This window comes from Poecilia reticulata, linkage group LG8 (assembly GCF_000633615.1).
Source record: "Poecilia reticulata strain Guanapo linkage group LG8, Guppy_female_1.0+MT, whole genome shotgun sequence".
Taxonomy (NCBI): Eukaryota; Metazoa; Chordata; class Actinopteri; order Cyprinodontiformes; family Poeciliidae; genus Poecilia; species Poecilia reticulata.
Genome location: NC_024338.1, coordinates 4,708,849 through 4,725,599, shown reverse-complemented (window position 1 = coordinate 4,725,599; position 16,751 = coordinate 4,708,849). Strand labels below are relative to the sequence as shown.

The window sequence follows — 16,751 nt, the reverse complement described above, 5'->3', positions numbered from 1 at the left end:
CAGGTCATGATGCTGGGCTACTGATTTTCCCTCTGTCTGGACACAGGATCAATAGAACCAGTTTAAAAGATAAAATTAATGGTTATATGCCAGACATGGAAAACTGGGATGATGCCACGATGTTCAGGATTTAGGTCTCATGGCATCTCAAGGTGTCAACATTGCAGCCATGCAGTGGGCTGAGGGAGGAAATTATATATATATATAACATTTTTAATTTATTTTTTGTCAAAGTACCCCAAAGAATTTAAAACTACTTTCACCCCTGATTATAAGAAAAATATTCTCACTATAACTAACAAATCTGCCCAGACACTGCTAGGCACTGTCTGACAGATCAGATGAATCCTGCTGAGGTGGCCCACTGTTCATGACCAGGTGGTCACCAGTGACGTTCCTAACAAAATGAGGAAAACTTAGTGTGAAAGCTGTTGCCTTTATTCATCACTTCAATCAACACGAGGGAGGAACTTTTTCCACTTCAATGCCATGCATACACACATGCATACACACACACACGCATACACACACACACACACGCACACGCCCGCACACGCACACACACACACGCACACACACGCACACACACACACACGCACGCACGCACACGCACACACACGCACGCACACGTTTATACTATCACCTCACCTCATCCTGCTGCATCCATTCAAAGCCCCTTCACCATGTTTCTCATTATAAACTGGTCAAAGCAAGTTCTGGACAATTAGTGCAGACTCAACCCGCTGCTCCATAAACAAAGTGTCAGACCTGAGCAACTATAAAATGGAAGCAAAATGCAGCAAAAGAGCGAAAAACAAGTAACTGGGCCAAGAAGAAGAAGAAAGAACAGACTGAGAACCTGCAGGACAGACAAGAGAACGATGGCTCAGAGAAGAATCAGCGGAGGAAAACTCTTCATCACAGGCGAGATGGTTTTTTTATTTTCTGTGTTTTAACAAAAAAATTATTAATGCAATATTATACAAAACGATGAAAATACATTTGTTTGTGACTTTCTAAGCTGCAAGAACAAGAAACGTGGTCAGATTTCAAACCCACCTATGGAAGTCTGATGATCAGGAATGTTTCTTGAAATTTAATATCTTTGGGTTTTAAAAAATACAGACATTTAGGTAATGCTTCTTTAATAAAAAGATAAACCACAACAGCCAAAACCAAGCCCAGAGTTTGGCTGGAACACGGATTTCACACAATCATAGCTTTGAGCAAAAATACAATGGTTTTGTGGTTTTCAGTTGTAATTAAAGAACAAACGTGATTAGCTGTAAATTGATTCTGATACACAAACATAAAATTTCTCATAATTCTAGTATGAAAAACCACTAAAATTAAGAATTTTTAAGTGCTTATTGCACGCTTTTGTTGTTACATTTTAAACTGATTGAGTTATCAGCCTTTGGTTTCCACATCATCACAGTCTGCTTTTTTGCAACTAGAAGTCTTCTTTGCTGGGAGAAAATTCAAGGAAAAGTGTAGCAGCCTTTCTTCAGCCAGCTGACTGGCAGTGCACAGCAACAGATGGGGAAGGGAGACTTCTCTAAATGAGAAGTCTGAAACGTGACTGAAACATTTTGTGACTGTCAAACTGCTACTTCTTTAAATGCTGGAACACCTTGATACCAGTAGCTAACATCTACTTAGTGATAAGTAATAATATTTACCAGAAACAAACCATATTTAGACACCGAAGCTGCAGAACTCAGAGTCTAAAAGGTGTCTTGTCTCTTGTGTCCTGCTCCAGTGGTGTACCTGGTGGCCATGTGCAGAGCCGTGCCCGTCAATGACCTGCTCGACCGAGCCTCACAACGCTCCGACAAAATGCACTCTCTGAGCACGCTGCTCACCCAGGAGATGGTAAGACCTCTCTGCTACCTGATTAAACCCAGTCCGATCACTTCTATGGCTTTCATTAGATGTCCTTGTGCTTGAGTGAACTCTTAGAGGTCCCACTGGTTCTTGATAATGTTCAGAGATGTTGTCTTCTGGACATTGTGATGATCACCCTTTTCTTCTCCTAGGACTCTCACTTCCCTCCTTACGGTAGGATGCAAATGCCTCGTCCTGCCGACTGCCACACCTCCGCTCTACAGACGCCCAATGACAAAGAGCAAGCTCTGCAAGTATCTGTAAGTTGGTTTGGGATTTGCTCTTTTGTGAGCTTTTCTCTACTGAAAGACTTGTCTTTGAACAACTTCCTCATTGTTCTTTCACATGCTGGCTTCTCCAGGAGTCTGATCTGATGTCTCTGGCCCGCTCCCTGCTCCAAGCCTGGGTGGATCCGCTGGCAGTCCTGTCTACCAGTGCCATCACCTTGCCTCACCCATCCAAAAGCAGCATATCAAGCAAGATCCAGGAGCTGCAGGAGCATTCCAAAAGCCTGGCTGACGGTCTGAACATACTGTCCGGCAAGGTGGGCAAGACTTCTTACACCTAATGTGGTTTTTGATAAAATGCTCCCCACTTGTACCTTAACAGTCTCCCTCTGTTCCAGATGGGTCCGTCTGCTCAAGCCATCTCCTTCCTGCCCTACACCGGCGGGACTGACCTGGGCCAGGACCGGKTCACCATACTAAACAAGTTCAACTTCCTGCTGTCCTGCCTTCGCCGCGACTCGCACAAGATCGACAGCTTCTTGAAAGTCCTTCGCTGTCGCGCAGCGAAGTTGCAGCCCGAGTTGTGCTAAGGCCAGCGTGACTCTGGGGGGAGTTCTGCTTCTCACTATCTACTAGCTTAGAGCTAGCACTTCAACACCATTCTAATTGTTGAGTAGTAGGTAGTGAAAGTTTTCAGAGCATGGAGATATAGAGGAGGTATATAGAAGACAGAATGTGGAACTTTTAGCAGTTACTCAAAACACTCAATGCCCAAATTATTTGTCGTCGTAAACCATAGGAATTTGGTCAAAAAGGAATTTATTATTTTTTTATAGGGACCGATTTCTCCTGTTAATGGCATCATTTCCGCTTTAGTCAACTGTAGTCATTGCTGCCTTTTTTTTTTTACCGGGGCATTCTTTCCAGCTGGTCTGGCATTACAATTTGGCCATTGCTTCCTAACCTAACTCAGTATCATCCATATCTTGCCTCCTCCTCGTCTCGTCATTCTCTGAAACAGTTCTCCCCTCAAAGTCAGACTCCCCAACAGCTGAGCGCTGAAGCACAGGGTTTCTTCTTCTTCCCCAGTTTTACTCTGCAGGATTTGCACTTTAGATTTATTCCCAACTTCAATACAGTGTCTGTCACTGAATTGTTTCCTTTATGTCTGTTTATCAATAAATATTATTTCTTGCACAGTGAAAACTTGTCTTTTTTTTCAGTCGAATATCAGAAAGGCCTCATTCCTAGAATGTATTACTTACAGATTATTACAGAAACTGTCTCCATGGTAACATGAAGGGTGCTAGAACAGACAGGTAGGGGCCGTGACAGACGTTGCTCCTCCCCAGCTCAGCGGCGTTGAGCTGCAGCTCGGTATTCACAGCTCAGCCTGTTGTAGAAACACAGCTGACCGCTGCCGCAAGCCCTGTAAGCCGACACCCGTCTGCCGCCTCACCGCCCACCAAATGCGCCTGTTGGAGGTCCTGCGGAACTCCTCCTCGGACATGAGGAGCAAACAGAAGCGGAGCGGAAAGCCGCCGCTCCCCGACCGCTTCGACATGTCCAGCTTCGAGGTTTCCCTGCAGCAGCTCAACGACCTGCTGACGGACGACAGCGGCTTCTACAGCTGGCCCACCAAACACTTCCACGAGGTTTACCCGCGGATCTACATCGGCAACGCGTGAGTTCCTGCTCCGGACACACCACAGCCATATTTTATTCCATTTCTGCGCCATAAAAATCCATCTTTAAGTGTGTCATAAATAAAGCAGCCTGCAGTATTCATATTCAGGTCACGCTTGTTGAACCACTTCCACCGATTTCCTGTCATTATTCAAGACTCTTGTTAAATTTAACTGAATAAAATCGCCTTTTTTTATCACGGTTTATTCTTCTTATTGCTTTGTAATTATTGTCAGTTTCAGCAAGTAATGGTTAAAGATATTTTGATGTTTAAAAATTATGTTGGATCTGTAGGATAACTGATTAGTTATAATTATATTGCTGGTAAAATATAATAATAATAATAATAATAATAATAATAATAATAATAATAATAATAATAATAATAATAATGATTAGTTGCATTATCTCAGGATTCTCTACATCTTTCTAGAAAACGAATTCATTAAAGTGAGTGCAACCCCACAGCCGTCTGTATGCCGCTTCTCCTGTTTGTGGAATAAAAATATATTCGTGCAGCGAAGAAATGATGTTCTGTGACAAACTGAGAACATCGTCTTCAAACCTAAAGGAGCTCAGATTAGATCAGGATCTTTGAGAGTAGCTGAAAATAGCTGCTGTGCTTCACCTGTCCTCTGTAGGAGGAAAACATCCCCGGAGCCATGCTCCATATTTCACTGACTGTACTTACTGAATCCTGTGGCAGGACAGAAATGATATTTTATTGGGATTTTATGCGATTATTATGTGGAGGGTATATAATACACAGGTATAGATGGATGTTTCTGCTGACTTTAAGTATACACTTTATTTATTTATTTTTTTTGGAGTGGCACACGACACTTTTTTAATCAGGGATGAGACATTAATTGATCATTTTTTAAAATTGTTTAAAATGTTGAAACAATTAATCATGTTTTGTTTTTACATACAAAGGTTCTGATCGGAACCATTGTGTTCTCATGTTTCTGGTGCGCCTGTATATCTGACGCACAAGCTACATCTATTAACAACAGCGACAGACAACAAAGCTGCCTCTGTCGGCCAGTTGAGGGTTAATTTCTGCTTACAAAGTAAAGCTATCTGATTGGACACTAGGGCTATAGTGATACAATAATCTCACGATGCGATACATGATATTCTGCTCACAATACGATATATATTGCGATGTTCAGCAAACGATACAATTCAATACACTTTTGCGATTTTCTGAAAGATTTTAGAGGGACGGAGTGATTTTGGTGACATTTTGTGACTGTTATTGAGTTGGATTAAATTAATTTAACTGAAAACTGATTGAAATCACCAACTACACAATACCTGGCTCTGGTTGGACATGGACACAGACTTAAAGTCGACAGCTGGACAAAATAAATCAAAGAAGTGGTGAGAAAACATGTTTCTTTTAATTGAAACAGTACAAACTGTAGCTTACATGCATTTGTAAAGTAAATAAAGTGCACCAAGTACCCTGCTCTGAATAGTTTGATACCTTTTTAACCTTGACACTTAACATCTGAAGGAATCACTCTAAGCCTGATGACCTAATCACTCTCCCTGCGTAGCAAGCAGTGAGTGAGCAAGGTGACAGTTGGATGTTACAATATTTGCGGATGAATATCGATTTTTTTCTAGGAAAGAAAATATCGATATATATCGCAAAATCGATATTATTACACAGCTCTATTGGACGCTGGAGAACACTGCGGATGCATTCAATTTGTGCTAAAAGGAGTTAGCTTATCAGTGAAGCTATTCAAGCCTAAACTAGCCTCTCCATGCTAATCGCACTGCAGCAGCACAGACACCCACAGTCCTCGTCCCTAAAGACGTTCCATGAATTATTAATATTTCCTGAAACACTGGAAAACCTAATGGCTATGATAATCCTAGCACTGATCGGATTTTTGAAGAACCTAAATAACAGATTAAAAAGGAGGCATGTATTTTTTGTATTGAATAAATAGGCAAATATATATATATATATATATATATTTATTCAATAATCATAATCTTTTCAGGACTTCGTGATCTTCATGAGCCCAAAATGAAAATGAGTTTGACACGCACACTGTAGAAAATCTAGAGAGGGAGCTGAAGATTAGGGTGAAAGCAAGTAGGTCAGTCAAACCCAAAGAGAGATGAATTTATCAAAATAGATGAACATGATGCAAAGCTGGTACAGATAYGTATGTACCACAAAATAAAACCACCTGGAAATGCAGATAACTGGTTCTAGAAAGTACTGAGTCTGGTAACCTGAACAAATTCAGATTTTTGTTAGTAGAACATTTTGAAAAGCACGTATCGCTGAATTATGTTCGGCAGAGTGAATGCAGGAACAAATTTTTTCTTATAAAACATGTTCACACTCAACTGTTCTTTTAAGGAAAAAAAAAAAAGACTTGAAATTATCCCGTCTCCTCCAAAAACCATAAATACACACGAAGCGGAGCTTGAGATGGAACATTCTAGAAGAAAGTACACTACACTCAGCTTTTCATGGCAAAAATAAAAACATTAAAGACAAACTCTTAAGATGTCATTTTCTTTTTATAATTCCACCTACGTTTCAAAGGATTCAGAAGAACAGCGGTCATGGTTGCCAGGGAACCACTAAATTTAGGACGGTGGAGCTGGGTGAACAGAAGACGCGCCCACGCCTGGCTGCCTGGCGGATGTTTTGATCTCTGCTGTGTTGCCTTCAGTCTCCGCTGACTATTTTTAGCTCTTTGGGTTTGAGAGGATGAAGGTGTGAAGCGACGCAGCAGCAGCAGAGGTTCACAGTTAAATGGAGCGCGTCTTTGTTCCAGCACAAAAAGGAGGGAATAACGAGTCCCGGTCCTCTGAAAGGCTAACGACACGCCGGCATGAAGGAGACTGAGATCTGTTTATATATGTTATGTTGGATGTTTAGGTCATATGTTGAATTTTTTTCAGGGGTAAACAACACAGAGAAAAGTCTCAATTTCATGTTCATATATGCTTCTGCTTGACTTCAACTACGGTCTGACAGACAACATGTTTGGTGAAAGCCAAATATTGATTGGCATCAAAATAAGTCTTGCAGCTCTAAGGCAGGGAGCCAGTGCATCAAATACAAAGGTTTCCATGGAAACGGCTTGAGCAGGAACAAATCTATGGCTACAATCACACAGTAGGCAAATGCAAACTACATCTGATTTTTTATTTTTTTTTTGCCCAAATGCGACCCACACCCAACCTTTTAACGGCAGTCTGAACGGCCCAGTCCAAAACCAAAACTCAGACCTAAATCACATCAATATGTGAGACTAAACTTGTTATTTTCAAACAGGGGTGCACGGAGTTCCTAAATTTCGGGAGTGCAGTGATCGGCCGATGCTTAAATATGAAGTCAATCTTATTCAGTGATCCTATCGTCTAAAAATCAGCCACTGTCCTCTTTAGCTCTGCTGTTACACGTTTGACTGTTGGCCCCGCCCACCAGGTTGCGTCTGTATGTTTGAGGTTAACAACAGTCACCCCACTGTTACCAACTAAGCAACTTTCTTGTTATGTTTAGCAACATTTCAGACAAAAAAAAATCAGCATCGGCCAAAATCTAAACCGGCAAGTCCAGACTTTGTAAAGATCGGTAACCGGCGATCAGCCAGAAAACTGCGATTGGTGCATCCCTAAAATTCAATTCAGTAAAATTCATAATATTAAGAATGCTCCTCACAGATTTGCCTTCTTATTTAGATTTGTGGCGACTAATGTGATGCGCCTCAAGCGCCTGGGAGTCACTCACATCCTGAACGCAGCAGAAGGAAACTCCTACATGCACGTCAACACCAACGCGGATGTCTACATGGGCTCAGGAATCACCTACCACGGCATCCCGGCCAACGACACCGACCACTTCGACATCAGCGTCTACTTCGAAGAGGCGGCAGACTTTATCAAGAAGGCCCTGGCATACAAAAGTGGAAAAGGTACAACGTAGCAAACACAAACTCTGACACGCATCTCTTCACTAGAAATACGATGAATCTGAAACTTTTTGACAAACGTTTTTGTTTTCACTTTGAGGTGTAGTTTGCTTTCCATCAAACTGAAATTTCTTGCGTTTTTTCCGTCTCCTCCAGGTAAAGTGTACGTGCATTGCAGGGAAGGCTACAGCCGCTCGCCCACCTTGGTCGTCGCTTACCTCATGCTTCACCAAAAACTGGACGTCCACACCGCTCTGGCCATGGTGCGGCAGAAACGAGAAATCGGACCCAACGACGGCTTCCTGCGGCAGCTCTGTCGGCTAAACCAAAGGTTGGCCGCCGAGGGGAAACTGTGGAACAAATGAGAGACGCGAGTAAACAGAAATGTGTCGTAGGAAAATGAAGTATGCTCAGCTGTACTTTGTTTGCTTTCCGCTTGTTTGAAGCTTGAGTGGCCGGTGAGGGAAAGCTCAGAACAAAGTGAAACGTTTTGACCGAGGATAACAGGAAGTGTTGTATCTACTGTAGATTAACACACACACACACACACACACTGCCCTGTGTTGTGTATTAGTTATACTGAAATGAACATACCTGTGGGTCATACACTAGCCGACTCACCTGACCCATTCAGATCAGGTAAAAAAAATAAATATATAAAAAAAATTATTGTCATGTGAATGTACAAATATTCTTCCARGCTTTCTACTTTACTTCAGCTAAATTGGACAATAGCTCAAAGTTAGGTTAGGTGAGTTTGCATGAAATGGCCCTTTATCATAAACATTGCTTATAACTTATTTAACGTAGAACGGGTTAACTATTGTTACATATTCTCTGAATATCAGATTTATTACAGTTCAGTAGTTATTTATCATGTTCTGTATGGTTTGTTGTGTTTTCTTGATGATTATCAGTTTAGTTAATAGGCATATAATACAGTTATTATAAGTAGTGAGACTTTAGATAGAGTTACTGTCACATCCAGTCTAATTTGTCCTCCACCCTTCTAGCCATGGGCCCCTCATGTTGGCCCCTGTCCGGCTAACACTGCCTACTGTCTCAGTCACAGCCCCTCCCACTGTGATTACTACAGGATTTTATTACAGTATTTTTGTCTAATGTCTCTTCTGGACTCTTTGAACAGTATTGCACTCACCTTTAGAAATCTGCCTCAGACGTATTTCTGAATGATTTCTTGTGGTTTCTGTGCTTTGCAAAGACTTTATCACGTTTACGCAGAAAACAAAACAGAATTTATATTGATGAGGAGAATGTAAAACAAACAATATTGTTTTGAGGTGTAGAATTAGACGAATGTTGAAATTGGCCTAGTAACCATGACAATAGCCATTTTAAGCTCAACTGTATTCATGGACAAAAATACAATATTGAATTAGTATAAAATTGTCAAGGATAAGGAAACAAGTATGGGGAGAGAAAAATTAGTAAATTGTAGCTTTCTGATCTTGGTCTGGCCATGAAACAAAAAAATCCTTAAATTCTTTGCTTAAGAACACAAGTGGTTTTTATAAAATACTAATTAATTAGATTATTACAATAGTAAATAAAAAAAAATATAATATTGGTACACAAAAGACACACAAAGAATAAAAAATTGAGATTAAGCCATTTTTATACAAAGAATGTAGTAGACAATGCCTTTTAGCTTAGCATAAACTCTGCATTTTGTAGTTTGCGATAAGCCGACAAGCCTAAAACCAGTGAAGTGTTTAATGGGTGACATTAAACACAGTGTTTAATGTTTTAAATATCACTCTCCAAAACAACTAAATTATCCTAATTGTATAATTAGGGTTAATAATAGCTAAATAATTCGAATAAAGAAATGACTTTTAGCTTAGCATAAGTACTGCGTTGTTGTGTTTGGGTAATTAGCCTAAGTAGCCTAAAACCAACTTTCTGTTTGGTGTGAAAAGATGAGAAGTGTAGCAATTTATTCCTCTAGCTCTAAAATGTCTGTAAATATGAAAGTACTGTGTTTGAGATTAGTTCTTAATTTAACTGTTGTAGCTTAGCTTAAACATTAGGTTTTAGAGTCTGTGTTAAGCTAACTAGCCTAAAGGCAGCTTTGTTTTTGTGCTTACGCATAAGAAAGGTAGCTTTAAAAGCCAGTATTTCTAATAATATTAACATAGCTAACTGTTGACTAATTTGCAAACTACTAAGTAAAATGTCAGTTAAACACCTGCAATAAGAAAATGATTCCCATTATTGAAGAATTGAAGGTGGCTTTACTCTTAAATATATAAATAGGAATAACATACGGAGACGTAGTTCTTGCTGCTAGACCATAGACGAGCCAGAGATTTAATGCACTCCACGGATTCCTCATTACAGTTTTTTCAGTTCAATACTCAACACAAAAAATCTCCCTGAAGTCTTGGCATCAACTTTTTCAACCAATGGCTTGCTACCGTTGTTTTGCATGAAGATTTTGGCGCGCTTTACACTAAATGTGTGTTGGATAACCTTTAAGATACTTGAGACTGCAAGATTTCAACAGACCTCAACATTTGCTCCTTCTCAGAACTGCCAAATAGACCAATTTGTCTCAAACTGTTGATTTTATATTGTTTAAAGAGCATTCTTCCCAAGTCATGTTTTAGTTCCATTAGCGCTTTGCGCGCTGATGGAAGGAAAAAAGTCAGGTCATTCTGACCCAAAGAGACGCCAAGATCCTTCTGCAAAAATAACTCTATAAATGGTATTTCGGCTCCAACATAATAAAATCTGTTAACGTGTCTTTCGCATACAGCAGTGCAGCTCTACTTCAAATGTAACATCACTGCTGCCAGACTGTCAGAAAGTCAAACTGAAAGTTTTAACTTTTTAGTCAACATCTTTTGCATAGTAGAATGTTTACATGTTTGTATTTTTGGCATTTTAAATGCAGTTTTATATTGTTAAGTTGCATGCTTTGTGATATTTGTCAGCCAAAGTGTTGCTTACAGTCCTTAATGGACACAGCTGTGTCTCTGTGTGTTAATGTACATTACTGTGTGTTAATGTGCATTATATGTCACACTGTGACAAATAATGTCACTATTGTCTCTAATGCCACTCTATTGTGCCTATATCTTGTGAACCATGATGTACTTTACTGCTGCTGTAGCCTAATTGGTCAAATCAGAAGACTTAGATTTTGACTCAGCTATGATGAAGTGCACTTTATCTGATGACACTTGGGATTGTGATTGTTCTCTTTTCAAACATAAAATAATAATAATAAAAGAAATAACGTTTTCTTGTTTAATTATTTCTTCTTTTTTAATTCATTTTATTAAATTTTTTTGGTAACACTTTATTTGAAGGGGTGTGCATAAGACTGACATGACACTCATAAACATGACATAACACCTGTCATGAACATGAAGAAGTCTTTATGAATGTTTATGACWGTTGTCATGAAGGGTCATTCGGTAAATAATGACACTTTTAATGCAAAGTTGCTCTAAAAGTTGCATTGAAAGTTCATTAAAATGCCAACTTTGCATGAATTTGTAAATTATGATAATTTAATGCAAAGTTGGCACACCCCTTCAAATAAAATGTTACCATTTGTTTTCAATTCCTTGTTAACTTTTTATCCATGAAGYKAGGCAAAACAGTTATTAGTCTTCCATTGTCAATTTGCTAGAAACTTACTACATTAGAATTTGACTGTTCAACATTATTCAGGTTTGAAAATAGCAGGACATGACTGTCTGTTGGTAACCATGTTGTCCTGAAGAGGGCGATACAGGATTGCTTTGGTTTTGCTTGGATCAGTCCGTTGGGCCAAATAGTCCATGGGCCAAAGCCAAAATTTCAAATTTTGGTCCATCTCAGGGTTTCAAAGTCTATCCATTTTTTTTAAATTATTATTTTATTATTTAAAGATACATGTCTATAGATAATATTTTGTATGATAGTCTTTCTAAAGTGGTAGATCGTTATCAGCTCATATGGACAAATTCTATTTTTGAGAAACTGTTTCAAAAACTGTTTGGTTCTCTAATGAGACCCACAGAAAAGTGAAAAGTAAGAGCTACTTCTCAGTCCGACGCTCAGACGTGCTGAAGGCAGTGTCAGAAAGAGCAGGAGCTTCTTAAAGAGACAGTGGCCAGCACAGCACACCCATTACAAATTTCTTTTAACTTACTTTTTGATATACAGCATTTTTGGAACAGAAGAAGTTACTTGACGGTGCTATAAAATGACTCTATGTGCCTGGGAAATACATAATACTGCTTCTTTAAAGTAATTTATGATACACAAAATAAGTTTATCATAAACTTATAACTACTCTCTCTTCTTTTGTGACTGAAGCATTAATAAAATCTTGACGATGAGGGTATTACTACTTTGAGTCCACCACTAGAGGGCAGACTAGTACTTTAAACGGATCTTATCGATGCCTGCGACTTTATCATGGTCTCTTGTTCATTAGAACGATCTTATCTCCCCTGCATTAAGCCTGTTGATGTGTGAAATTCAATAAAACGTTCTCCATTGCTCTAATCACATGCTCTCATATTTCGAGTGTATTTCTTACGTAACAGAATTTCTCTGAGCGGAACCAAAACTCAAAGTTTTAACAGGATCCATGATATCTCTTATTAAACACTGTGTGCCTCTGCAGGACCCTTGACGTACGCTCACCTCTGCCCTCCCTCCTGTATTATCTCTACCCACCCAACTGTTATTTYTCTGACYGAGTTGAAGCAAGGACATGTCTGCCAGGGTAGCAGGGTAATGCTCTTACGTAACACCAGTCTGCATGAATGGATCAGCGGGGTGGGGCAGCCACGGGGTTTAGTGTCCAATCTATTTTTGGAAAGATCTTCTCGAACTGTTAGAAATACATTAGCCCATAAAGTGGGCAGCACACAGCCAGTGGCCCAGTTATCAGGAAACGACCAGACAGTGAAATGACTTTAAGGCTGCGGTATGTCACTGTCATAACTAATATTTGTTCACATATTCATATATATTGAAACTGTCACTATATGACAACAGTATGGTATGAGACAGATAATCTGTGAATCAAACTGAGCTCCTCTGCCAGTAGTTCTAACTAGAAACAACCAATCAGAGCCAGGAGGAGGAGGGTTTTAGCAGAGCTTGTGGATGCTAATGCTAATTAGCATGGCAAGGATGGGATAAACAGTTCTTCTTTAACAATGAGTTTTGTTCACACCATTTAGTAGCATGCATGAGGATGATTGACAGCGCCAAGCCCCTCCTCCTGGCTCTGATTGGTTGTTTCTGGTCAGTGAGTTTCTTCAGACAGCAATAGCAGCTCAATAAATATATAAATTGCATGACAAATGAAAACAAGCTCAATCATTTCCATTTACATGATTTGTTTTTCTCTTTTCCCTCCTTCTACCAAAAACTAGATGACAAAAGTCTTCAGACTGGTGTTTCGGTTTCAACTCGTCTCTCTTTTTTCCTAAAGGACAATTCTGTTTACAGAGACGTCACAATTCATTTTATTTGTTGTTTCTGTTGTTTTGCTGATTTATTTTGGATATTTAAAATGTCCGGTGTTAAAAGTTCATTAAAATTTAAAGTTTATTGATCTTGGAAAATGTGTTCTTGCATTATTAATGATCATATTTGAAAATGGTCTCAAAACAACAATATTATTGTTTATCACAATAACTTCTGGGACAATTTATTGTCCAGCAAAATATGTTACCTAGACAGGCTTAATCATGACACTGTGATATGTTTTGACATATTTGTTGGAACTAGTTTTAGTTAAATTTACATATTGTAGCATTAATGTATAAGCAAGGGTATATTATGTGAAAGAATCGATCATTCATGCTAATCTGCAACATAAAGAAACTCAGAAGCAATGTTTACTAAAACCCGCTCTATCAAACCCATTTTAGGGACTCCCTGGAAGCATTTTTCCCTTACAGGAAAAATCTGTAATGGATGTCCTGGCCTGTCAGACTGCATCTCTGTGCAGGGGTGTGAGCCTCACTCACTGGCCCTCCACACGCACGCACGCACACACGCGCACACACGCGCACACACACGCACACACAGCAGCCTTTATACACACACACAGGCTATCTGTGCCGGTCTGGGCAGAGACGGATTTTTGGATTGGTGGAGAGCAAAGCTGCTCACTGTTACATCATCCCCACCACAACAAGCTAAGAGCAAATTTGACGTCGCCTGGCTGCCATGACGGCGAAGGTTTGGGAATAATTTAGCCGTCTGTCTCATTAAAACATAATCAGTTGGGTAGATTAATGCACGCTTTTGATTATAAATGTAAAATTACTGCCCCCCCCCCCCAAAAAAAAGTTGGTTAATAATTTCTAACATGTTGAAACTTTCACTGAAAGCGCCTTGGTTCCCTTTCTGTAATGCTGTATTACTGTTGGTTTTATAAAGACATAGATGACCGACTGACTGACAACTGGATACAGGATTATTTATGTCTGCCACCGATAACAGATATAGAGTGTGTGACTTAATATGTGGTTTAATGGAGACGTTTGTGGATTTGGTCCCTCTAACAATACAAACTGGAGTTTCTCTGATTGGAAAAATGCTGGCTGCAGTTAAAGCTGAAAGTCTTTTAGCTTCACATCGCTACAAGATATCTACTTATAGAAACTGAAATTCTAACCACTAGTCTTTGGACTTTAACTGAACCATTCTAACATGTGCCAATGCTTTGGTCAAACACATTCCACTGTAGCTCTGGCTCTCTGTTAGGTTCAGTTTCCTGCTAACAGCTAGCCTGACTGTTGCCTTCCTACACAATTCTGCTTGATTCTCATCTTCTTCCAGTGCTCAGTCTGGGATTTCTCCCAGTGACCTTGATTTGTGCAGTAGAAATTCTACCGGGTCAATCAGAAAACAGAAGGAGAAGTTCTGAACAATGACGTTGATTTTCTGAGCTGTTTTAGAATTGTAATCTGGAGGATGGTTGTAAACAGTGTAGGAAATGTCCGGTAAGCTTCATAGCGTCGTACACACGTCACGTCATGGGCAAACCTTAATAATTGGGTAACTATAAAATTTCWACAGACTCCACGCCTCTAGCATCGTTTCTCATCAGCAGACGGTCCAGATCTTCTGGATGAAGCAAAGTGTAGAACAAGATGCTGGTTTTTACCAGGCCAGCTAAAAGCTAAACCTTCATCCTTCATCCTTCCTCTTTCAACTCTGACCGTCTTCACACTCCCTTGWTTATTAAAGCCTCCATATCAGATGATGCTACCACCACATGACTTTGGGGACGGTGTGTTCAAGGTGATGTGCAAAGTTGGTTTTCCTATTTAAACGTTAAATGTTGCCCTATTCRTCCTCATGTCTGCTGTGTTCCCTCTACATGGTGTGTGACAAACTACAAGCAGGACTTCTGTCTGTCTTTCCACTATCACTTTCTTCTTGTCAGATTTGTGAAGTCTCCAGCCAACAGCTGTCCTAGAAACAGATTCTCTGATCAATGCTGTGATTGTCTGGTGGACTGCTCCCTTCAGGTTGGGGGTAACTTGGCATCTTGTCTCTGGTTRATGAAAGGATCAAGCAATAGAGGGACGGATTGAGGTCTCATCAACTGTGACACAGGCACTGCTCCGGACTGTTGGTGTGTAGGACTGTGGGTTTGGAACCGGGCCGTCTTATTTCCATTTTCAGACGATGTGACTGAACAGAGCTCTGTGAAATGTTCAGAGTTTGGGAGGTGAACTTTGAAGCCAGTTTGGTACTGGATTTAATTTGGAGGTGTCAGAATAAAGAAGGGGGAATATAAACTCAACTTTCAATGATCTTCRCAGACTTCAAAGCAAGCAAGTGAATGTATGGATGCGGGTTTATGACTGATAAACATCTGCTATCATGTTTTGCTTTCAAATCACATCCAAATGCAGAATAATACCAAACCCTGAAGATTCTTGGCTCCATTTGGAGGTTTTAGACCAATAAAATCTCATCTCATCCSTTCCATTATCTGGGATCAGAATTCAAACAGGAAGTGTTGTCATACATATTGATCATATAAACGTTGCCAACACTGATTACATATTGATTGTGTGATAGCAGTGTTGGTCTCTGTGGGTTGATAATGTACACTCACTGTTCAAACAGCCAGTCCTTCTCATTGTGGAAGAGGRAATATAAATATTTAGATGGCCAACAAAARGTTAGCTAGCTCACTAACTAAAGCCAGSTTGCTAGCTTTAGTTAGCAAGCTAAATGTTTGAGGCTAACTATTTAGCTTACAAACTAATTATAGTTGTAAACTAAATATTTAGCGCCAAACTAAATACTTAGCTAGCCACCCAAACATTTGAAACATTTAGCTTGCTAATAGTTGGCTAGCTAAATATTTAGTGTGGAGCTACTGTATTTAGGTTGCTTGTTCAATAAATTTACTTTGAAATGACGACATTCAGAAATGACTGACTTTGAAAAACGAACCTCAATTTTTTTTTCTCTCTTCTTTCAGTTTTTTCTAATGACRKGCTAAATAACCTGTCATTAGCAAACAAATTTTTGATTGATTGATTGGTTGGTTGACGAAAAACACAACAGTTTCCTGTGTGATGAAAAGAGTGTAGTGGAGGTTCAGTTCTCTGAAGCCTCACAAGTATTCGGTTTAAAACATATTAAAATTTCTCCTAATACTGGAGGTCATTTAATATCTGGCTGAGCACAGTTTTAATCCCACAGCTCCATGTTGCCTTGTTCAAACACAACACTTGGYTTAGCGGTTAATCCTGACCTCTAACTCTTTGTTCTCATATAGAATGTCGGCCATGATGTTTTCTAGTATTGGGTCTGAACCCACGCTGCCTCACATGTATCTACAAACTTTTGAACCTTTGCTCATGTTGCAACCGACCGTAAATGATGGTATTTTATTAGGCTATGTGAAAGACTAACAAAACGTTCAGCATAATTGGAAAGTGGAAAATCTGAAAAGTACGGTCTTGTTTTCTATGACGGCGTTATATATATA

The 16,751-nt window shown here is 39.6% G+C and overlaps 2 protein-coding genes across 2 annotated transcripts; both read left to right on the top strand.

Annotated features, from left to right (window-relative positions):
• The first annotated feature begins 779 nt into the window (after positions 1 to 779).
• Positions 780 to 3,320, top strand: prl (prolactin). Its single transcript, XM_008415260.2, has 5 exons — positions 780 to 924; positions 1,763 to 1,875; positions 2,040 to 2,147; positions 2,249 to 2,431; positions 2,513 to 3,320. The coding sequence occupies exons 1-5, from the start codon at positions 795 to 797 to the stop codon at positions 2,702 to 2,704; spliced, it is 726 nt and encodes a 241-aa protein (XP_008413482.2). The 5' UTR covers positions 780 to 794; the 3' UTR covers positions 2,705 to 3,320.
• A 122-nt stretch (positions 3,321 to 3,442) lies between these two features.
• On the top strand, positions 3,443 to 11,030 carry LOC103468294 (dual specificity protein phosphatase 3-like). The gene is made up of 3 exons (XM_008415259.2): positions 3,443 to 3,798; positions 7,524 to 7,756; positions 7,910 to 11,030. The coding sequence occupies exons 1-3, from the start codon at positions 3,584 to 3,586 to the stop codon at positions 8,116 to 8,118; spliced, it is 657 nt and encodes a 218-aa protein (XP_008413481.1). The 5' UTR covers positions 3,443 to 3,583; the 3' UTR covers positions 8,119 to 11,030.
• Positions 11,031 to 16,751: the final 5,721 nt, after the last annotated feature.

Coding starts and splice junctions, on each gene's coding strand:
- LOC103468294 (XM_008415259.2), top strand. CDS start 3,584: ATGCGCCTGTTGGAGGTCCTGCGGAACTCCTCCTCGGACATGAGGAGC. Junction 3,799..7,523: donor CGGATCTACATCGGCAACGC/GTGAGTTCCTGC, acceptor CTTCTTATTTAG/ATTTGTGGCGACTAATGTGA. Junction 7,757..7,909: donor GGCATACAAAAGTGGAAAAG/GTACAACGTAGC, acceptor CGTCTCCTCCAG/GTAAAGTGTACGTGCATTGC.